Genomic DNA, 24155 nt, shown 5'->3' with positions numbered 1-24155 from the left:
GAAGAAAAAAAAAAAAGTAAATAACCACCAAATTTACCTTACTTGGTTATTAGCAGGAAGATCCCAAAACTCTTAGGTCAAGACTAAGTATACTTAGGCTGGGTGCTGGCAAGGCCCTGGAACGGATCCCTAATACTAAACCCCCCTTCAAAAAAAAGAGAAGGACATTTAAGTATTTGACAAGGGAAAACCTCCCCCAGCTTCTCTCCCCTGCCCCTCCCACTGCCTGGGTCTATCCTGGGTAGACTCCTCCCCGCAGCTCCTTGTGTATAAATGGGTGTTTCAGATCCGGTGGACAGCTTCTTACAGGACTGGGAAGCAATGCTTCTGGGCCTTCTACTCCAGGTAAGCAGTGAGCTGGGACAATATGGATGCTGGAGGCTGGAGCATAGTAAGAAAGACCCATGATCCCCTGCTCTGTGCCAGGAGGGAGACTCACCTCTCCAGGGAATCAACTGTATCAAGCTATTTATTTTTTGGTGCTGGGAACTGAATCCAGGCCCTCCTGCAGGGTAGGCCAGTGCTCTACCTCTGAGACACACGGCCAGACCTAGCCGGGGCTACTGAAAATACTGTGCCCTCTGTTAAGGTTCAAGTTACCTAGATAGATGCTTGCCACTGATAAGTTAACCCACGGACTACTCTGTTGGATGAAGACAGAAAAGGAGACGACTGATGTCTGTGTGAAAATACCCCCAGAGGTGCTGGTCTGAAGGCGTGTGGAATCCTCTTCCAGTATATGCCAGGGAAGGGGTGGTTTGCATTTAGAGGTAGGGGGATGGAGGGATTGGAACCATTCAGGACCCTGATACTGTTACGGATCTGGGGGCCTGTGGGTTGAGCCAGGGAAGCCACTGGAGCCATTGGGTGCCGATCCCTGTAAACTTCACCAGAAAGAATTCAAGGGACACAGCAGAAAGTAAGCAAAAGTTTAATAGGAGTGAAAGGAGAGAGTTCTGTACAGCACTGTGACTGCACGGAGAGGAGCGTGTGGTGCTCTCAGGGCTGGAGTCTTTAAGAAACTGAGTCCTTTGTAATTGCCTTGGTTTCCCCATCTCCTTTGTTGGTTTTTACCCTTTGGATAGCCCTCAGAAACTTCCTATGTGAAAGCCTGGATATTCTGTTTCCCAGGTGGTTGGGACATAGTGGCAAGAGATGATGTTGGCATTTATCTGAAAACCCCAGTGCCCCTTGACGGGTTATCATTAGTTGTAGCTGGGGGTCTTGATGTACCAGACCCTACTTTTCGGATACCTTCTTAAAGTCCTCAGGATTTTAAGTAATAATTCCCTCATGGGATTAAAGTTCTCTGTAGCTGAGGAAGGTCAAGCATTCCAGACCTCACTTCCCAAAGCGTACCAGTTTAGACACGCTTCCCCACAGTTTCAGTTTTATGGCCCCTAGATTCTTCTTGATGCACTCACCAGTTCATAACTATAACCTACCTCACAATAAACCTGGTGCTTAGACTCTTTTTAGGGTTTTTTTGTTTGGTTGGTTCCTAGGATTGAACCCAGGTGCGCTTAAAACCACTGAGCCACATCTCTACCCTTTTTTTTTTTTTTTTTTTGAGACAGGGCCTTGCTAAATTACTGAGTCTGGCTTTGAACTTGTGATCCTCCTACCTGGGCCTGTTGAACCCTTGGGATTACAGTCCCCTGCCACCACAACTGGCAAATTTAACTACATTTTACAAAGTGAACATGTCTGATACTGAGACTAGAAATTGGATTAGGAGCCAGACATGGCACATGTCTGTAATCCAAGCGACTGAGGCAGGATCACAAGGTCAAGGCCAGCCTCAGCAATTTAGGGAGACCCTAAGTAATTTAGGAAGACCCTGTCTCGAAATAAAAAAGGCTGAGAATGTGGCTCAATGGTTGAGTGCCTTGTTCTATCCCCAGAACCGCCCACCACCCCCCCCCCCCAAAAAAAAAAAAAAAAAGAAAGAAAAGAAAATTTAGATTCTGAGGCCCAGGGAAGTGTGAGATCTAAAGGAAGAGGAGGTAAGAGAGGAAACTGACAGGGCCTGCTGTATGCGGACTTCCTGGGGTCAGCAGGGACAAACGCAGTTTGCTCCGTTAAAGTTACTGTGTTTTGAGTAGGAAGTGCCCTTCTGGAGAAGTTAGATAATAGACAATCAGCCCTGCACTGTGGTGCATGGTTGTAATTCCAGCAGCTCAGGAGACTGAAGTGGGAGGATTGCAAGTTCAAGGCCAGCCTCAGCAACTTATCAAGGCCCTAAGCAATTTAGTGAGACCCTGTGTCAAAATAAAATGTAAAAAAGGCTAAGGATGTAGCCTAGTGGTAAAAGTGCTCCATACAAAAAAAAAAAAAAAAGAAAGAAAGAAGGTGGGGGGACCCTCAACCTATGTGCCACTTTTTTCTTTTATTCCTTGTACTGAGGATCAAACCCAGGACCAGAGACCAGCTAAGCAAGCACCCTGCCATGGAGCTACAACCCCAGCCCTGCCTGCCTTTTCCATACCACAGTGTACTGTGTGCATCTTTCTATATCAGTATGATTGTCACTATCTTTTCTTAAAATTTTGCTTGCTATTGTCTTGTATAGAATGTGTATTCTGTGAATAGAATGAAGTTTATTTAGCCAATGCTGACAAAATACCTTGTTTTTTTTTTTAATTGCACAATTTTTTTTCTTTATTTTTCTTAAACCAATGCCTGATACAAAGGCTGGCTGCTGAAGAATGGAAACCTGTTTCTTCTTCGTGCTTCAAACTAAGCATTGAATTTATCTGACAAGGCGAATAAGGTCTCTTTAATAATTAATGGTACACACATGAAAATCCTTTATGATGCATAAGTATTTTGTTACACAGGGTACAAAAATACTTTCACGTTGTGGTTGATTTTAAGGTTTGGAAAGAACAAGGAACAGTGGTGGGGACAGGGCGCCCTGTGGAGAGGTCAGCAAGATGGGCAGAGGAGGGGGCTTTCTTATAATTATTGGTCCATCTGAGAAGGAAGCAGAGGACCGATTGGACAAGACAAGGCAAATGTCCTGTGGTGGTTGCTGAGCCTGGAAGTGTGTGAGGTGCACGGGTCCTGGGGGGGGGGAGAAGTGGCCACAGGGCTCAGGCCTCTCTGAAGCCTGGTGGGTGTAGGGGCCTGGTGTGGAGAGAGGGACCAGGCACCATAAGCTGGGACCTGTTGCTATGGAGACTGTGAGAACAAACTGTAGACTCACATATACACAAGTGTCTTAATTCATGCCAGAAAACATGCAAAATTAAATGCCTCATTTTCCTGAGGGAGGGAGTTAAGAAGCATGCTGGAGTGGGAGGTCGGGTCAGGTCTTACTGGGTGTCCCAGCAAGAAGGCCCTCAAATCCTCCAGGGAGGCCTTAGAGAAGGGTTTGGGGTGGAACAAGCCTGAGGAAGAGGGAAAGGCACAGGAAGCAGTTCACTGAGTCAGGTTTAAGATTCAGCCTCCAGAGAAGCAGCAGGTCTGCGCAGGTTGCTCACAGGGAAGGGGAAGGTGCTGCCGGCCTGGGCCAGGATGTTTTTTTTTTGTTTGTTTGTTTTTTTTTTTGTAGTGGTGCTGGGGATTGAACCCATTGCCCTGTGCCCATGTGAGGCTTGCACTCTACCAACTGAGTCCTATCCCCAGCCCCTAGGCATTGCTTATGTTTCTTTTTGGTAATGGGAATTGAACTCAAGGGGTGATCTACCACTGAGCTACATTCTTTCTCATTTTTGAGACTCACTGAGTTCGTGAGGCTTGTCTCAAATTCGCAATTTTCCTTCCCTGGCCTTCAGAGTTGTTGGGATTACAGGAGTGTGCCATCTTGCCTAAAATACTGAAAATAAGTTTTCCCAGGATTTATTTGTATTTGTGCGTTTTTTTAAAAAATATTTGTTTATTTATTAGTTCTTGGAGGACACAACATCTTTGTTGATATGTGGTGCTGAGGATCGAACCCGGGCCACACGCATGCCAGGAGAGCACGCTACCACTTGAGCCACATCCCCAGCCCCTGTATTTGTGCGTTTTCTATTTATTTATTTATTGGTACTGGGGATTGAACTCAGGGGCACTCTACCACTGAGCCACATCCCCAGCCCTGTTTTGTATTCTATTCAGAGACAGGATCTCACTGAGTTACTTAGTGCCTTGATTTTGCAGAGGCTGGGTTTGAACTCTCATCCTCCTGCCTCAGCCTCTGGAACCTCTGGGATTTCAAGAATGCACCACTGTGCCTGGCAATTTGTATGTTTTGAATACTATCCGCCTTCTGGGTTACACTTCACTAGTAAATAAGTCTTCTGTTGAATACATTCAACTATAGAGAAGCAAAGATGAAAAACATAAACAAACTGTAGTATATGTGAATTTGGAGCCATCAGAAAAGCTTATTTTAAAATCCAAAATTGCCAGGTGGGATAGTGCATGCCTGTGATCCTAGCGGCTCGGAAGTCTGAGGCAGGAGGATCATGGGTTCAAAGCCAGCCTTAGCAATTTAGTGAAGCCATAAATAAGCAACTCAGTGAGACCCTGTCTATAAATAAAATATAAAAAAGGGCTGGGGATGTGACTTAGTGGTGAAGTGCCCCTCGGCTCAATCTCCAGTACAAAAAAAAAAAATCCCAAACTGATAAGGTCTTTCTATAAATTATTTATATAGATAGAGGGTTGAACTCAGGGCACTTTACCACCAAACTACATCCCCAGCTCTTAATATTTATTTTAATTAGTTACACATGACAGTACAATGACCTTGACATATCATAACATTTGAATCAGATGGGGTAAAATTTCTCATTTTTCTGAATGTACAGGTTGCAGAATCACATTGGTCATGCAGCCACATATATACACACAGTAGTAATAATGTCTGTTTCATTCTATCCTTCCTATCTCCCCAGCCCCTCCCCTCCCCTCCCATCACTTCTCTCTACCCAATCTAAGGTGACACAATTGATTTTTTTTTTCTCTCACATCATCATACATGTATTTTGTGTAATGATGAGGGTTCCCTTCCATCTTCCATGCAATTCCATTTCTCCCTCTCTTTCCCTCTCACCTCTCTTCCCTATCTAGAGGTTATCTTCTACTCCTGCTCTTCCTCCCTACCCCGTTCTGAGTCATCCCCCTTACTTACATTAGAGAAGACATTCAGCATTTGTTTTTTGGGGATTGGCCAACTTCACTTAGCATAATCTTCTCTAATGCCATCCATTTCCCTGCAAATGCCATGATCTTGTTATTTTTTAGTGCTGAGTAATATTCCATTGTGTATTAATGCCACATTATTTTTATCCATTCTTCATTGAAGGGCATCTAGGTTGGTTCCATAGTCTAGCTATTATGAATTGTGCTGCTATGAACATTGATGTGGTTGTGTCCCTCTAGTATACTGTTTTAAGGTCTTTTGGGTATATTCCCAAAAGAGGAATAGCTGAGTCAAATGGTGGTTCCATTCCCAGCTTTCCAAGCAATCTCCATACTGCTTTCCAAATTGGCTGCACCAATTTGCAGTCCCACCAGCAATATATGAGTGTATCTTTTCCCCCACATCATCCTCGCCAGCACTTGTTGTTTGACTTCATAATGGCCGCCGGAGTGAGATGGTATCTTAGAGTAGTTTTAATTTGCATTTCTCTGATTGCTAGAGATGATGAGCATTTTTTCATGTACTTGTTGATTGATTGTATATCTTCTTCTGAGAAGTGTCTGTTCAGGTCCTTGGCCCATTTGTTGATTGGGTTATTTGTTTTTTTGGTGTTTAACTTTTTGAGTTCTTGGAATACCCTAGAGATTAGAGCTCTATCTGTGTGAGGGGTAAAAATTTGTTCCCAGGATGTAGGCTCCCTATTCACCTCACATTATTTCTCTTGCTGAGAAAAAAACTTTTTAGTTTGAATCCGTCCCATTTGTTGATTCTTGGTTTTAATTCTTGTGCTATAGGTGTCTTTTTTTTTTTTTTTTTTTAAGAGTGAGAGGGAGAGAGGAGAGAGAGAGAATTTTAATATTTATTTATTTTTTATTTTATCAGCAGACACAACATCTTTGTTTGTATGTGGTGCTGAGGATCAAACCCGGGCCGCACGCACGCCAGGCGAGCGTGCTACCGCTTGAGCCACATCCCCAGCCCCTATAGGTGTCTTATTAAGGAACTTGGGGCCTAACCCCACGTGATGGAAATTAAGGCCAACTTTTTCTTCTATTAGGCGCAGAGTCTCTGGTTTGATTCCTAGATCCTTGATCCATTTTGAGTTAACTTTTGTTCATGGTGAGAGAAAGGGATTCAATTTCATTTTGTTTCATATGGATTTCCAGTTCTCCCAGCACCATTTGTTAAAGATGTTAACCTTTCTCCATTGCATGCTTTTAGCACCTTTGTCTAATATAAGGTAGTTGTAATTTTGTGGGTTGGTCCCTGTGTCCTCTACCATTGGTCTACCAGCCTGTTTTGGTGCCAGTACCATGCTGTTTTTTTTTTTTTTTTTTTTTTTTTTTTAAGAGAGTGAGAGAGGAGAGAGAGAGAGAGAGTTTTTAATATTAATTTCTTAGTTCTCGGCGGACACAACATCTTTGTATGTGGTGCTGAGGATCGAACCCGGGCCGCACGCATGCCAGACAAGCGCACTACCGCTTGAGCCACATTCCCAGCCCTACCATGCTGTTTTTGTTACTGTTGCTCTGTAGTATAGTTTAAGATCTGGTATAGTGATACCACCTGTTTCACTCTTCCTGCTTAGAATTGCTTTAGCTATTCTGGGTCTCTTATTTTTCCAGATGAATTTCATAATTGCTTTTTCTATTTCTGTGAGGAATGCCATTGATTTTGATTGGAATCACATTGAATCTGTAAAGTGCTTTTGGTAATCTAGCCATTATTTATTTATTTGTTTGTTTGTTTGTTTGTTTATTTATCTATTTTTTTTTTAGTTGAGACAGGGTCTTGCTAAGTTGTTGAGGGTCTCCCTGAATTGCTAAGGATGGCCTTGTATTTGTTTTCCTCCTCCCACAGCCTCCCAAGTAGCTGGGATTTCAGGCATGTACTACTATAGCCCTCTGTATTTTTGGAAAGCAAAAGTGAGATCCTTATTTACCTGATTTCCAGAGTGTGGGCTACTATGGGTATATAGTTCTTTTTGATAGAGTACCAGCTTACAAAGTGTGAAGCAAGAGGCCTTAGGTTCAATTCCCAGAACCCTTCTGCCTGCAAAAAAAAAACCCACAAGTTTGGGGTATAAAGTTCTCCAGGTTACAGAGTGAGGTACCCAAGCCTGCATTCTAGCTCAAGTGTGGTCCGTCTGGGGCCTGTGTCCTTTCCACAGCTCCAGCTGGGGTGACTGGTAGTACAGGTGCCACGGAGATTGGTGCCAAGTGGGCATAAAAATAGGAATGGAGATGAAGAACTAGGGATTTGTGAGGACCATCTGTGTTCTGCCAGAACATGGTAGTGGGTGAAACCACCCAAGGAAACAAGTTGCTATTGTTCTTTTTTGCTTAAGTGAAATTTCTTCTCCTGCACAGCAACTCTGAGCTGCCAAAGGCTGGAAGAGCGGCTGTGATTGGCTGCAGGCCGCTGGAAGAGACTTCCTGTTGCATCTGGAATTCAAGGGTCTGCTAGGACTTCAGGGGCTGTAAGAACCAGGGGGCTCAAGTGCGACCATCTGGCTGGAGTACACCCACAAAGCCAATCCTAAAGAAAGCCCACCTCAGTGCAGACTTTGAGCCAGTCCAATGGAGATGTCGGCAGCCCTCACGAGACTTCAGGAGGAGGTCAAGTGCCCCATCTGCCTGGATAACCTGAAAGACCCCATCACCATTGACTGTGGGCACAACTTCTGTCGCTCCTGCATCCAGCAGTCCCAGGCAGATCTGCAAGAGGGTTTCCGTTGTTCTGTCTGTCGCCATCAGTGTGATGAAGGGCACTATGAGATCAACACCCAGCTGGGAAGGATGATCGAAACTGCCAAGCTTCTCCAGCTCAGCAGGAGGAAGAGGAAGAGGCAGAGCAAGAAGAGCTTGTGTGAGAAACACCAAGAGGTCCTGAGCCTTTTTTGTGAGGAGGACCTGGAGCTGTTGTGTTCCCTCTGCGCTGGGCCCCCAGACCACCAGGGCCACTACCTGAGGCCCATCAAGGAGGCTGCCTCTTATCACAGGGGAATGCTTGAAAATTACATTGAGCCCCTGAAGAGGCAAGTGGCAGATGTTCAACAATTAATAAGCATTCAAGGCAGTAAATGCCTTGAGCTGAGAGAGCAGGTGGAACACCAGAAACAGAGATTATCCTTTGAATTGGAACAACTGAACCAATTTTTAGAGCAAGGAAAACAGGCAGCTCTAGCAAGGTTAGTTGAAGAAGAGAAGGACACTGAACAGAAACTCAGTGAAAACATCACAGCATTTTCAAACTACGCTTCCACACTCAAAGGTTTACTAAGCAGGGTCACAGAGCACAATGTGTTGTCTGAGGTGGAATTGCTGTCACAGATGAAGCACTTCTACCAGAAGTCTGACACTGAGGTCAGCCCACCAGTCTTTTCAATTCATTTAAGGAGGGAAGCTTACAATTTTCCTCCCCAGTATTCTGCTCTGCAGAAAATAATTAGAGAGTTCAAAACAGATATATTTCTAGACTCTGCAACAGCCCACCGTAACCTGATCATCTCTGGGGATAAAAAATGTGTCCGAAACACGAAGAGAAAACAAAACGTCCCTGATCTTCCATCTAGGTTTACAGTCAACCCGGTTGTCCTGGGTTTTCCAGCTTTCTATTCTGGGAGGTATTTCTGGGAGGTGGAAGTGGGAGATAGATCTGAGTGGGCTATTGGCGTCTGCAAAGCCTCTCTGTCCACCAAGGCCAGGCGACCATCAGTCCAGCAGGGATGCTGGAAGCTTCAACAACTGAATGATGGCTATGAAGCTCCAGGAGCTGTTCCAGACCCTCTGCTGTTAGAGGTGAGAGCCAGATGCCTTGGCATTTTCCTGGACTGTGAGCTGGGTGAGATCTCCTTCTACAATATGCCTGAGAAATCTCTCATCTGTACTTTCACAGACACTTTTACTGAACCTCTGCGTCCTTATTTCTTTATAGGACCTGGTTCAAAACCTCTCAGAATCTGTTAAGGGAAAAAAATTGTGAATGAAAAAGCCCCCTCAATAGGCTGAGCCATTTTAACAAAATTCTGGGGGGGGTTTTGTTTGGTGCTAGAGATTGAATTTTTTTTGTACCCTGTTGAAAATGTACACTTTTTTGCTTTTATGTATCAGTTAAATTTAATGTTAAGGAAAAGAAACCTCTAGTTCTTGCTGGTATGTAAGAAGGTTGTTGGTCATTATGTTGTAGTTTAGTACCAGGGATTGAGCCAGGGATGCTTAATCACTAAGCTATATAATTATATGTAATAGTAGAATTCATTGTGAACCGAAGGTGGAATGTTCTCTCTGATATGCAGATGCTGAATCACAGTGGGGTGGGAGAGGTTCACCTGTTTGGACAAGGGGGATTGGGGGGAAGTGAGGGGGGTTGGGAATGGGAAACACAGGAGAATGAATCAGACAACCCTTTCCTATGTTCATATATGAATAGGAACGGGGCCAGTGTAACTCCACATCATGTACAACCACAAAAATGGGAAGTTATACTCCATGTGTATAAAACGTTAAAATAAAATAAAGAGGAATTGTAACATTCATATGCATCCGTTCATTCATTCGTAACATAATTGGTCAACTTCATTCCTTGACACCCTTTTCCTTTCCACCTCCCTCCCCTGCTTCCTTTACTCCACTGGTCTCCCTTCTACTTTTTATGAGATCCCCAATCCCCTTCCCCATGATCCTTTACTTTGGAGTCAGGCTTATTTCACTTCCCATGATGCTCTCAAGTTCCACTGGCTCTTGAGGGCCTTGAGGGCTGCAGCTATTCTCTAGGTTCCCACAGCCCTGCCTGCCTGGTCCAGCCTCAGATCCTGCGGGTCTCCAGTCCCCTGGTAGTTCTTGGCTGTGTCAGCGGCCTTCTCACAGGATTTCCCCCTTTTCTTGTCTATGGCTGGGTCCTTTTGGGCGACCAGCAGGACACAGCAACAGGTGCTACTGATCTTAATCCTATGCTTTTTGCTGACCCAGATGACCCCTGGCTTCCTCTGCAGTCACTGTCCTCTTGTGTGCACTTCTTTCCTTCTTTACCAAATGATAAGAGTGTGGGGCATTTGGGGGGACTAAGTCTATTTTCATAACAGCTCATTTTTCTGCAAGGTCTGCATTTTTCTTCTTGGAAATCTTTCTTCATTCTTCATCTGTACTTCCCAACTCCTTTGTGACAAGATGCTAATGCAATTATGATTCCTTTTACAGACTGCCATTCCCAATAACGTGAAGCTAAAACTTTGGTTTTAGAGGTCTCAGTCCAGACATGGTCAGCTTCATTGCTCTGGTCTCAAGGTGAGGCAGAACATCACAGCAGAAGAGTGTGGGGAAGGAAAGCAGCTCAGACCATGGCCATAGGGAAGGAGAACTTTGGTTAAATTCTTTGGTGTGTGAAGGGGATTGAACCCAGGGATGCTTAACCACTGAGCCACATCCCCCCTTTTATATTTTATTTAGACAGGATCTCACTCAATTACTTAGTACCTCCCTAAGTTTCTGAGGCTGGCTTTGAACTCACTATCCTCCTGCCTCAGCCTCTTGAGCCTCTGGGATTACAGTTGTGTGGCACCAGGCCTGGCTGCTTCAGTTAATTCTTTAGAAATTTTCCAGATATATTGCCATCCATGCATATGATATTTATCTTGCACCTTCATTGATAAGTTGAATTGATAGGCACTTTAAGATAACAGTAAATAACAGTGATCATAAAAATTTGTCATCTCTTTTCTAGGAAAAGTATCATTTCTACCTTTTTTCAGTGCCGGGGATCAAACCGGGGGTCTAGTGCTTGCTACACAAGCACTATTCCGCACTATTCCCAGTTCAGTATTGTTTTGTGAGACAGGGTTTTTGCTAAATTGCTCCAGATGGGCTTGAATTTGTAATCTTCCTGCCTCAGCTTCTCAAGTAGCTGGAACAGGTATGTGCTACCACATCTGGCTTTATGTTACCTTTTTTTTTTTTTTTTTGTGGGGAAGGGGGATACTAGGAATTAAACTCAGGGACACTCTGAGGACACTGAGCCACATCCCCAGCCCTATTTTGTATTTTATTTAAAGACAGGGTCTCATCAAGTTGTTTAGTGCCCTGCTTTTGCTGAGGCTGGCTTTGAACTCAAATCCTAATGCCTAGGCTTCCTGAGAACCGCGTCCAGCCCTCTCTTGGTATTTTATTCATTTATTTTTGTGGTATTGGAAATTGAACACAGGGGTGCTCTACTCCTGAGCTACATCCCAGCAACACCTCCACCCCCACTTTTTTCTTCATTTTGAGATAGGATCTAGATAAGTTTTTCAGGCTGGCCTAAAAATTGGGACCCTGTTGCCTCACTCAGGCTTCCGAGGATGCTGGGATTACAGGCGGGCACCATTGTGCTGGCTATTTTGTGTCATAAATTTGCACTTCTAAAAATGACCTTAAAAGTGATCCCTCAATTTAGGACTTCATAAACAGAAAGTCCTAGGCTGGATTATTTTATAGATATGCTTTAAGTTTGTGTGAAAAGTCATTTTCTACCGTAAAACAAACAAAAAAACCCACTGAGGTTAGTAACATTAAGCAGATAATTGAGTACTTATTTTTTTTTTAAGAGAGAGTGAGAGAGGAGAGAGAGAGAGAGTTTTTAATATTTATTTATTTATTTATTTTTTAGTTTTTGGCGGACACAACATCTTTGTTGGTATGTGGTGCTGAGGATTGAACCCGGGCCGCTCGCATGCCAGGCGAGCACGCTACCGCTTGAGCCATATCCCCAGCCCTGAGTACTTATTTTGTGCCAGACACTGTTGTAGGTTTGAGGGAGACAGTCATGAGCCCCAAATGGAGCTTACCCTGTAGTCAGGGGACAAAGTACCTTACACAGTATGGTAGGTGGTAAGTAAATAGAAAACAGGCAAGGGAGAGGGAAGGGGTCCCTTGGACGTGGCGATCAGAGATGAGCTCCTTAACAAGGTGGTATCGGAACAAAGATTTGAAAGAGATAAAAGATACATGGCGGTTGGCCATTTCAGGTCCAGGCAACAAGTGCAAAAGTCCTGATTTGTGAATGTGCATGGCAATCCACAAAGTAACAAAAGCTGAGAAAGCAGAGGGTGAAGCAGAAAAGGGAGTGGGGGTATGAGGTAGAGCAGACTTCCCGGGGGGCCCTGTCACTGGGGCTTTGGTTTTTACTGAGAAAGACTCTTAGCATGACAATGTATGGTTAGAAGAATCTTGGGCTGGGTATGGTGGCACCTGCTTGTTATCCTAGCAACTTGGAAGGTTGAGGCAGGAGGCCATTTTAGTGAGGCTCTTAGAAATTTCATGAGACCCTGCCTCAAAGTAAAAAAAAACAAAAAACAGATGTAGCTCAGCAGTTACCCCCACACCAAAAGATTTGGCTGCTATGTTAAAACAAATATTTTTATGTTGGTGTTTGGCCGGGAAAGTGATTAGAATCAGATAAAAACATTAAAAAACTCAATCCAGCCAGGCATGGTGGTGCAAACCTACAATCTCAGCAATTGCAGAGGACTTGGCAGGAGGGTTAAAGATTTGAAGCCGGCCTCACCAACTTAGCAAGACCTTGTCTTGAAATAAAAAATAAAAAGGGATGTGGATGTATCCTCAATGGTAAAGTGCCCTTGGGTTCACTGAGGGGAAAAAAAATTCAATATCTGGAGCATAATGTGTAGCTCAATGGTACAGTGCTTAGTGCTGGCTGGGCAAGGACCTGGGTTTGATCCCCAGGATCACACATACTATTTCAAGAACTTACAAGATCAGAGTTTTGTCTTAATGATTTATAAAAGCATCTCTGACCAGACTGTGAGATCATGAAAATATCTCCACTAGATAGCCCTGTTAAAAGGATAGCCCTTTTGGGCTGGGGCTGAGCGATAGCATGCTTGCTTCGATTCTCAGCACCACATACAAATAAATAAAAATAAAGGTCCATCAACAAAAAAAAAAAAAAAAAAAAAAAAAAAAAAGACATTTCCTGTAACTCCTGGGGAAGGACAGGCAATTCATTTCCTTTGCCAGTTGATCTTCTGAATTACTCCAAGGCATAATTCTCAACATGAGTGCTCCAGGTAGTTTGAGCCTACCAAAACCAAAAGTTGGGTGTCTATTGTCTTCACTTCCATTCTTCCTCCATCATCCACTCTCCACCATCCTACACCAGTAAAGTGCAGATTCAAGACAGGAATGTTTTCTGTCTCAATGACCCTGGTTTTACCAGCACCTGGAACACTCAGCACTGTTGGCTTTCAGCTAAATGTTAACACTGAACATGGAACAGACATATTAAGTTACTAAGGGTTAATGGAGATATTTTCCAGGCTGAGACAACTAGGGGGATTTTACGGGAATCCTCATCACTAGGATGCTGTCAAACATTCTACAATGTACAGGACAGGTTCCCCAAAGAAAGATCCAACCCAAATGCCAGTAGATGCTACAGTTGAGACAGCTTGCCTTAGGGGAAACTGGGAGAAAAATCCAAAAGCATTGATTCAGACAAGACTTTTTATTTATTGGGGGAGGGTACAGGGGATTGAATTTAGGGATGCTTTACCACTATCCATCCCCAGTACTTGCCCCCCCCCCCCTTTAAAAAAAAAAGGTAGCTTATCTTACATAAAAGTACAAATCCTGGAGCTCTGCTCTAGGTAGGTTGGATCCCATCCAAGAAAGGTGTTTGGAACTATCTGTCCACTGGTCTGGATTTGGGTAACAGACTCTGTCAGGAGCCATGACTGGGTCAGAAGGTACCAAGAAGATCAATGCCAGCCACACCCCTCAGTCAAGGCATTCTGGGAAGAGAGACCTATCTGGGCTGGTGGGGTCATGTTTTCTAGGTGAGGTGTGAATTTCCACGAGTTGTTCTATGCCATAGGGAATGGGGGCCAAAGGAGGACCTGAATCCCCAAGATGTATCTGTTGTGAGGCTGAGGCTCCCTTCATAAATGCACCACGGGGCACCAGCCACAGGGGCATCAGAAGGCTGGTGCAGATCATGGTACTGGTCATCTGCATTTCCAGAACTTGGTGGACCAGCATTTGCAGCAGTTATGGGTAAGGGGATCTCCTCCTTCATGATCCAAGCCTCCTAAGTTCACCTCCCCAGGCTTTAAAAAAATATATATAAATATATATATAATAACATTATATTATTATATATAATAATAATATTACATATAATTATATATTATATAATTATTATATATAATTATATATATTATATATATATATATATATACACACACACACACACACACACACAGTTTTAAGACAGTCTCACCAAGCTGCAGATCGGCCTTGAGCTTGTAAACCCCCTGATTCAGCTTCCTCATTGATGGGATTATAGGTGAGTGCCCAGCTCAGTAAAGATTTTGGTTTAAGTGTTTGAAAGAAGAAAAAGAGTCTGTGGTGGCCCCCCACATGACATCACACCCGGTGTGGCTTTAGGAAGTCTTTTGTGTGAACTTTATCCCCAGTGCTGGGGGAAGAATAAATTAGGCTTCAGTATCTGAAGAGCAAAAAGCAACAGAATTCCAACAAATTAGAACACATCTTCAACAAACATATACCCACCTATAGTTCTAGCACTCAGAAGGCCGAGGCAGGAGGATCTCAAGTTCAAGGCCAGCCAGGGCAACTTAACAAGGGCCTGTCTCAGAACAAAATAAAGAAGGACTGGGGATGTACCTCAGTGGTTTTACAGTGCTTACCTAGCATGCATAAGGCCCAGAGTTCAATCTTTAGGGCTGCCAAAACAATAATTATAACATTATAATATATTATCACCCAGGATAATATGACAATAATTATTATACAATAATCATATATAATTATATATAAATAATGATTATATAATGATCATTATTCTGGGAGAATATTAAGCAGAAGACTTTAATACACATCATAGAAGATTTTATAAAAGGCCAAAGAATCTGGCAAAAATCATCAGTTTCATTAGTGTTTGAAGAAATGCAATTTGAAACAATATTCCATCCAATGGGCAGGGATTACAGAATGACAACAGCCACAATTTGATTAGGGTAGGAAAAAAACAGCAGTCCAAATAGGTATAAATACTTGGTAGAATTTTAAATCATTGCTTTTCTTTATATTTTTCAATGTCTCCATTAAAAAATAACAAGCTTTTAACTTTATAATATGTCATGATGCTACTGTCATTTGGATCACACATGTACATCTTTATATTTACATATACACATATATAATCACAATTAAATGTTCTTATACCTGCCCTTGTTCAGGGCTATATCTTTTTGCTACCATCTTTCCTCCATTTCAAACTACAATCAGATCCCCCTAAAAGTGACATCGTTTCCTTGATTGAAATCTTTCAGTGGATCCCATTATCAATATAATAAGTGCAAGCTCCTCAGCATATGGTCAAGGCCTCCAAGATCTGAAGACCCTCCGTTTCAAGTTCTATACAACGCATTCTACACAATGTGCTTGTGGTATTTTGTAGCTATCTGCTTTGCTTCTTTACTGATTAGTTTGCCAATAATTCCTAAAACCTACCACCCACCCAAGTGTATCCTCTGATTCAGTGTTCCTATAGTTATCTTTTCTTCTTTTTTTTTTAAAGAGAGAAGAGAATTTTTTTAATATTTATTTTTTAGTTCTCGGCGGACACAACATCTTTGTTGGTATATGGTGCTGAGGATTGAACCCGGGCCGCACGCATGCCAGGCGAGCATGCTACCACTTGAGCCACATCCCCAGCCCAGTTATCTTTTCTTCAGTACCAGACACTGAATTTAGGAGTGTTCTACCACTGAGCTTCATTCCCCAGCCTGTTTTGAGACAAGGTGTCAAGAAGTCGCTGAGACTGGCCTCCAACTTGTGATCCTCCTGCCTCAGCCTGCCCAGTAGCTGGGATTACAGGCCTGTGCCACTGTACCCAGCTGTGCACCTATATCCAGGACTTACTGCAATTATTGCATTTAGAAGAGCCTAGAAATCATTACCTTCTTTAGAATGTAAACTCCAGGCCAGGTTTTAATTTTTTATATCCACAATGCTAGCACAAAACTAGTCTGATGAATAGAATCCCTAACATTTATATTGTTTTGTCCATTTTCCCATTCTGCTATTACTGAGACTTACTTTCGTTTATTGTTTGAAATGTTCCTTACTGAGTTTAGAAAAGTGTTAGTGATTATACAGATATCATATCAGACCCGAGCATCCCAACTTTATCATACCTTTCCCTGTAAACTCATGTTCATCAAGTACATCTCAAACTGAATATATCCAAACTGCATTTTAAAATAAATATTATATCTTTAAAATTACTGATGGGAGCTAGGCATAGTGACATGCATCTGTAATCCCAGCAATTTAGGAGACCAAGATAGAAGGTAACAAGCTCGAGCCTCGCCTGGGTGACAATGAGACTCTGCCCCAAAATAAATAAAAAAGGCTGGGGATGTGTTCAGTGGGGTACACCATTGCCCCCCTCCCCCCATACTGAGGATGGAACCTGGGGTGCTTTACCACTGAGCTACATACCCAGTCCTTTTTATTTATTTTGAGAAAGGGTCTCACTAAGTTGTCTGGCCTTTAGCTTGTGATCCTCCTGCCTCAGGTGTCTGAATCTCTGGGATTATGGGTGTGTGTCACCAAGCCTGACTCAAAACCACTGGTGTTTTAAGGAAAACAACTGGATGCAAAGGTTATCGGCTCTTCCAAAATGTAGAAACAATTTTCCAGAGAAAGCAATAGCTTTGAGACATCTATTAAAAAGAAAAGAAAGGAAGAGGGAGGGAACTTAAAATTTAATTTTTTTTCTTTTTTTTTTAGTATTGGACCCAGGGGTGCTTAACCACTGAGCTACATCCCCCTTTTTACATTTTATTTAGAAACAGGGTCTCATTGAGTTGCTCAGGACTCTAAGTTGCTGAGGCTAGCTTTGAATTCACAATCCTTCTGCTTCAGAGTCCTGAGCTGCTAGGATTACAGGCGTGGGCCATCACACCCGGCTGGGAATTTAGAATCTAAATTTTAAAATACAATTTGGCTTCAGTTTGTGAATGTCACTATTTTGAGGATTCAACTGTATTTACCTGCAGGTGACACATAATCATACTTATCTTAGTAGAAAAATTTTAGATGCCCCAGCAATGGCTGTATCTAAAGGAAATAAGTATCTGCTTTCATATGTAACAGATCCAATGAACACATTCCTCGTATCTGGTCATCCAAAACATTCCTATAAAGCTATGGATAGCTGTCAAGTCACAAATATCTCCTCCCCCCATACTGAGCCTTCAACAACAACAAAAAAAATCGAAGGTAGCATGTAGAGGTACTGAGAGCAAATTGATAAATTAAAGGGGTGTGTTAGGAAGAATGGAGAAATAATTCCATTTACTCACAAAAATACTTTTTATATCAAGAACTAGGTATGTTTAGTATCTGTATAGAAACTGATATGACATTTTATTTCCATCACAATTTTTACATATAATCCAAGTCTAAATAAAGTGCTTTTTTTCTATTTATACAGATTTAAAATCATAGAAGGTTCCATTTCTATACTGAAATTAATGACCCAGGGGCTGGGGATGTGGCTCAAGCGGTAGCGCGCTCGCCTGGCATGCGTGCGGCCCGGGTTCGATCCTCAGCACCACATACCAACAAAGATGTTGTGTCCGCCGAGAACTAAAAAAATAAATATTAAAAAAATTCTCTCTCTCTCACTCTCTCTCCTCTCTCACTCTCTTTAAAAAAAAAAAGAAATGAATGACCCAATGAAAGGATAATTAGTACAGAAATACATGGCAACTTCTTGAAGAAGAGCAAAAATAAAGTGAAAGACATAAATCCTTAAAATTTTTCAGCTTTTGCCAATGGAAGGTACTACCAAGGTAACAGGTATTGCTGGTTGGGCTCACACTGGTCCAGGTAATTTTCCTATCTTGTTTCAGAAGAACAGAACAATGTAGAATTTGTATTGTTGATCACCCAGTGAGGCCTTGGTCCTACAGAGAAGAAATTCTCTACAAAAGCTGCCTGGGGGCTGGGGGTGCAGCTCAGTGGGAGAGAGCTTGCCTGGGGGGATGAAAAAAGAGGATGTGACGTCAGTTGTTATTCAATATCACATGAACATATAAAATACACAATAAGGGTGTGCAGAGAAAAAACATTAACCATAAGAAATAATGACTCCTTTCATCAGCTTAAGAGTTGGAAGAACTTGTGGGGTGTGGTTTTGCACACCTGTAATAGGAGGCTAAGGCAGGAGGATTACAAGTTTAAGGCCAGCCTCAGCAACTTCATAATACCCTGTCTCAAAATTTAAAATAAGACTGGGACATAGCCTATTGGTAAAGTACCCGAGTTTAATCCCCAGTACTTTCCCACTCCACAAAAGAAAGAACTTATTTAAAACCCCTGTTTAAAATAAATTATGTCAGTTTTACTTTACAAATAGCCATATTATCACAGGGCTTTTGGGGGCAGGGAGCAGTGAGGGTGTTGCTGTGGATTGAACCAGGGGCTTGTGCATGCTAAACACATGTCCTACTGCTGAGCTACATCCCCAGCTATTAGAGGGATCTAATATCACGTAGAAAAACTGTTGGCCATGGGATAATTGAACTGTACCCTTCGATCCTAGGAAAAACCAAGAAGTTCAATTATTTAAAAATGTGCAAAACAGACATTCTTCTCAAGTTAGCAAAGTACTTCTACAAAGTACCTTTCAAATGATCCATAAGCCCCATCTACTAAACAGCCACACAGGTGAGAACCAAGTTCAAGTTTCCAACACGCTACACAATGTTTTTCAGCAAGGCCTGTGGTTCCCTATGGCAGCAGGACAGGTAGTCCTTCAGTCTGAGGTTGCTCTGACTGAAGAGTTCAGAGCCTCTCATGTCCGACTTGGCTGAGAGGCTAGGTCTGAGCAAGTGAGTGCCAACAGCCGCTTACTCAACAGGGCATTGTGTCGCTTCAAGTACACTATTATGTCTCCTTGCTTTTCAACAATTTCTTCTAGGCTTGAAATAGTCCTGCAAAAAAAAAAAAAAAAAAAAAAAAAAAAAAAAAAAAAAAACAAGATATAAAGGAGTTACATGTATTTATCAACATCATCTGTTTATTGTAAATGAATCCTCACCTTGTAGTATTAGAGAAGTCTATCAAAAAACAGCCATAAAAATGTTTTTCAATTAAGGAAGGAGTAACCCACAGTATCAAAAGCTTTGAGTGGAAGTTGAGCATGATGGCACATGCCTATAATCCCAGTGGCTCCAGAGGCTGAGGCAAGAGGATCACAAAAGTTCAAAGCCAGCCTCAGTAACAGCGAGGCACTGAGCAACTCAGTGAGACCCCGTCTCTAAATAAAACAAAATAGGGTAGCCATGTGGTTCAGTGGTTGAGTGCCCCAGAGTTCAATCTCCAGTACCAAAAACAAAACAAAAAAACTGGGATGTACTCAATGGATAAGTACCCCTGGGTTACAAAAAACAAACTTCCAGTGGACCAGGCATGGTGTCACACACTTGTAATCCTAGCTATTCAGGAGGCTGAGCCAAGAGGGATCACAAGTTTGAGATCTGCCTAGATAATTCAGCCAAACCCTATCTCAAAAGAAAAAAATATTTTTTCAAATAAAAAATAATGGAAAAGAAAAGACCTCTGAGAGGTTGATACATGGTTAATCTCACTTTTACATCACACATATTTGGTAAATCTACATATGTTAATTTAGACTTGGTTTGACCACAACTGAAAACAAACTAAACATAATTAAAATGGTATAAATGCCTAATCAAGCCTCAAATGGTTTCTAGGGAAAGCAACTTTTAATTCTTTTAAGTTTTAATTTCTCACTTAAACCTTACCTTAATCCGGTTTCCGAGGTAATATTGCTGTGGTAAGCATAGATTTTTTCTTCTTCAAGTACATCAGGCTGTGGTTTGGCTCTATTAAATTTTCCAATTTTCACTAAAAGAATAAAGTCATTATTATTCAAAAGTTCCTATTTTCATTTATTCAAATTACATGAATTGGCTGTTTTTCAGCTGGTTTATTCATTAATGTTCTCAAACATTTCAAATTCTACCAATCTGATACTAAGCACTGGAGAGAGAAGATTATTACTGGCACTGATAATAACAACAGACGTTTACTGTGTACTCAATGCATGAGATACAGTTTAAGGACCTCATTTTGTTCAGATAATCACCTGGTGAAGTGGCTATTTCACTCCTATTCATACAAATGAGTAAAGTTCAGCCAGGCTACTAAACTGGGAGTCCTGATACAGTCTTTACACTACTTTATAGCATCAGGACTACTTTAGAAAAGAGTCTCTTCGAATGTCCTTCTCTGGGCATTTCACAGACACAGAATCACGTAATTAGGTAGTTTTAAAAATAATTGGTTTCTGGGCTGGGGATGTGGCTCCAGCGGTAGCGCGCTCGCCTGGCATGCGTGCGGCCCGGGTTCGATCCTCAGCACCACATACCAACAAAGATGTTGTGTCCGCCGAGAACTAAAAAATAATAAATATTAAATTCTCTCTCTCTCCCCTCTTTCACTCTCTCTCTCTCCTCTAAAAAAAAAAAAAAAAAAAAAAAAAAATTAATAATTGGTTTCTTTTACTGGGGAAGTTTTCAAGGTTTATCCACATTGCAGTGTACACATTCTGTTCAACTGTTCATCAGTTTACCCCCAAAACATTTCGGCTGTGTCCACTTTTTGGCCATTATGTATAAAGTTGCGTTGAACATTCACGTATGTGTGTTTGTGTGGACACACAATTCCAGTTCTTTTGGATATATACTTAGGAGTTAAGTGCTGAGCCACAGGGTAATCAATGTTTAATCCTTCCTTTGAGGAATTGCCAGACTCCACATCTGATCCTGAAGTACATTCTCAGCTGAGAACTAAGTTGAAGAAGTTCAAGTGAATTATTAACATGAGAAGATGAGATGTGCAGACAGTTTCCAGAAAGTACCAGTAAGTGAGCAGTACCTAGTCAAAGGTACAAAGTATGGAAATATATAGAAGCCCCTCAATTTTATTAAGTGGCCCAGGAAATCAGAAATGAAGAATGCTTTGACTTAAGTGGAACTGGGCACAGAACACGAAGTGCTGCACCTGCCAAGCTGGAGAAGACAGAGACGAGCCCTAAAGCCCCACCTATGACAGGTCTGGAGAACATTCAGCAAAGGAGAAAAGTACAGAAGGTGGTCAGAAAACCTCCGGGAAAGTGAAAGTCTCAGCAAATGAACACACTGCAAGGACGCGAGATCAACTGTCCAGGGTCCCCGGAAGATCCAACAGATGAGGGCTGCTGGTGTGTCTGACACCAGTTGTTTATATTCATGTCTCTCTAAAATGGTTTCTTCCATATAATTTCTAAATAAAGAAAGAAAACTGGAACATATTCACCTTTTAGACACAGAAGTTTCTTGAACTGGGGACCAGGGGATAACACTTACATAGTTTTAAAGGAGAAGTTTAGAATGGGAAATAAAGCCTGTACCCATAGTCTGATGGCATACAAATATTCATTTTGCTAAATGTGGTGGCCCACATCTATAATACCAGAGACTTGGGAAGCTGAGGCAGTTAAGATTACAAATTCGAGGGCTGGGGATGTGGCTCAAGCGGTAGCACGCTCGCCTGGCATGCGTGCGGCCCGGGTTCGATCCTCAGCACCACATACAAACAAAGATGTTGTGTCCACCGAAAACTAAAGAATAAATATTAAAATTCTCTCTCTCTCTCTCTCTCTCTCTCTCTCTCTCTCTCTCTCTTTAAAAAAAAAAAAAAAAAAAAAGATTACAAATTCGAGATCAGCCTCAGCAACTCAGTAAGACCTTGTCTCAAAATATATTGAAAGAAAAAGACTGGGGATGTAGCTCAGTGATAGAGCATTCCTGGGTTCGATCCCCAGTGCCTAAATAAGTAAATAAAATTAAAATGTCCATCTTTCAGAGTCACCTTGGCAGTTTGAAAAATAAAAATAAGTCAAACTGCCAAGCATGGTGGTGCACTCTGCAATCCCCAAGGGAGGAGGATTGCAAGTTCAAGCAATTTAGTGAGGCCTAAAGCAACTTAGTGAGACCATCTCAAAATAAAAAATGAAAAGGGCTGGTGATGTAGCTCATTGGTAGAACAATTGCTTAGCATGTGCAAGGCCCTGGGTTCAATTCCCAGTACCACCACCAAATAAATTTTTTAAATAATAAAAAAGAGGGCTGGGGATGTGGCTCAAGCGGTAGCGCGCTCGCCTGGCATGCCTGCGGCCCGGGTTCGATCCTCAGCACCACATACAAACAAAAATGTTGTGTCTGCTGAGAACTAAAAAAAATAAATATTAAAAAAAATAATAAAAAAAAAAAAGAAAAGCAATTGAATTGGATGCATTCAGGCATTTTCAGATCACAGGTTAGATAAAACACCAAGGCAAACCACATAGAATATGAATCTTCCAGTCATTTTTCCTGTCATGAGCCAGAGAAAGCATGTATATCGGAACATCAGAGTAAAAAGACAGGTGGGCTTGCACACCATTCACATGTTCCTTGATCCTGTACTGGAACTCTTACTTCAGGGCTGCTTGAAGGCTCAGAACTGTGGCTTGCATGGATTCTTCTTGCTTATGTTTAAAGGAACGGAGAGTTAATCTAATTTATTATTGCAAAAAATGCTTTAAACTGTATTTTCCTAGTTTTTCCCTACAGAGGCAGTAAGTCAAATTAATGCTCAATGAGAAGAGTCCCTTTTTAGTTTCTGGAGATTAACTACCTACAATACAAATAAATTAGTCAAGTTTAGGGCAGAATTAGTACCTTAATCAATCAATGTCCTAAAGGGCTTCTACCAAATATCACCACACCAGAGCTCTCTCTTAAAACCCTTTTAATATAAAGAAACAAGAAAGATGTCTTTATAAGAGAACCAACCTCAAATTTTCTGTGACATGCCACATACAGCAGCAAGTGTCTCTAGCAGCTACTCCCTAAATTCTCTCCTGTGAGAACCTATAGTGTGCCTTTAAATTCACTATAACATAAAAAGTAAGCCTGTGGGGCTGGGGGTATGGCTCGATGGTGAGCATTTGCCTACCTGGGTTCCATCCTCCACGCTATAAAAATAAACTCATTAAAATGCTCATGAACTCCTATGCTCAAACCTAACTCTCATTACAACACTGAAGAGACACGATATATCACAGAATGAAACTGATCTCAATCAAAAGGATAATTAAATGTTACTTATGACACATGCATCATTTTATTGATGTACTGAGCCACTAACAATGTTCTGAAAATGAAAGTCTCATTCTATTCTATAAAGTTAACTGGGTGGTATGCATGCTTTTTTTTCCCTCCCTTTCTTTGCAGTATTGGGGAACTGAACCCAGGGTACTCTACCTCTGAGCTACATACCTAGTTATCATCTCTCATCCCAATCCCCTTTCTTTTTTGAGACAGGGTCTTGCTAAATTGATGAGACTGGCCTCAAAACTTGTGATCCTCCTGCCTAAGCCTCCTGAATCACTGGGATTACAGGCATGCGCCACTATGCCCAGCCAATACACACCTTGTTTTAACAGTGAAGTGCAAGTATAATCCTATACTCAACCAGAATAACTGCTAACCACTAAATACATTTAAGGGCTGGGGATGTGGCTCATGCGGTAGCGCGCTTGCCTGGCACACGCGGCGCTGGGTTCGATCCTCAGCACCACATACAAATAAAAATGTTATGTCCGCCGAAAACTAAAAAAATAAATATTAAAAAATTCTCTCTCTCTCTTTAAAAAAAATGAAATGCAATTGGCTAGGAAAATTCTTGGGGAACTTTAAAATAAATAAATAAATAAATAAATAATAAATACATTTAAAATCAGTGTACAGTTTATCCGTAACATTTAACAAAGACAGACTCCTTGCTTTTGCCTGCAGACATATGATGGCTAAAGCAGGATTAGAAACATCGCATCTCTGCCTCCGTTCTGCGTCAGCCTCCTTTGCTTTGAGTCACGTCTG

General features: G+C 41.9%; 2 protein-coding genes and 1 long non-coding RNA gene across 3 annotated transcripts in view; 1 reads left to right on the top strand and 2 right to left on the bottom strand.

The window, feature by feature from the left end:
• Window positions 1–316: 316 nt before the first annotated feature.
• Window positions 317–9102, top strand: LOC308635374 (tripartite motif-containing protein 75-like; the record flags this gene model as incomplete). Its single annotated transcript, XM_081269728.1, has 2 exons — window positions 317–345; window positions 7504–9102. Exon 2 carries the CDS (start codon window positions 7714–7716, stop codon window positions 9100–9102), a length of 1389 nt encoding a protein of 462 aa, XP_081125854.1. The 5' UTR covers window positions 317–345; window positions 7504–7713.
• A 7819-nt stretch (window positions 9103–16921) lies between these two features.
• Window positions 16922–24155, bottom strand: part of LOC308634812 — a 39253-nt gene continuing 32019 nt past the window's right edge. Inside the window, exon 2 of the long non-coding RNA XR_014019090.1 lies at window positions 16922–17738. This is a non-coding gene — a long non-coding RNA (uncharacterized lncRNA). The remainder of the gene's footprint in view (window positions 17739–24155) is intronic.
• TMEM192 (transmembrane protein 192) overlaps window positions 18473–24155 on the bottom strand; it is a 31174-nt gene continuing 25491 nt past the window's right edge. Inside the window, exons 5-6 of the mRNA XM_081268921.1 lie at window positions 19992–20094; window positions 18473–19157 (exon numbers count right to left, since the gene is read on the bottom strand). Coding sequence (XP_081125047.1) covers window positions 19019–19157; window positions 19992–20094 — 242 coding nt within the window. The 3' untranslated portion in view covers window positions 18473–19018. The remainder of the gene's footprint in view (window positions 19158–19991; window positions 20095–24155) is intronic.

This window comes from Spermophilus citellus (genome assembly GCF_964194105.1).
Source record: "Spermophilus citellus genome assembly, chromosome: 16".
Taxonomy (NCBI): domain Eukaryota; kingdom Metazoa; phylum Chordata; class Mammalia; order Rodentia; family Sciuridae; genus Spermophilus; species Spermophilus citellus.
Note: the sequence above shows the minus strand (reverse complement) of the source record. Positions and strands in the feature narration are given on the sequence as shown.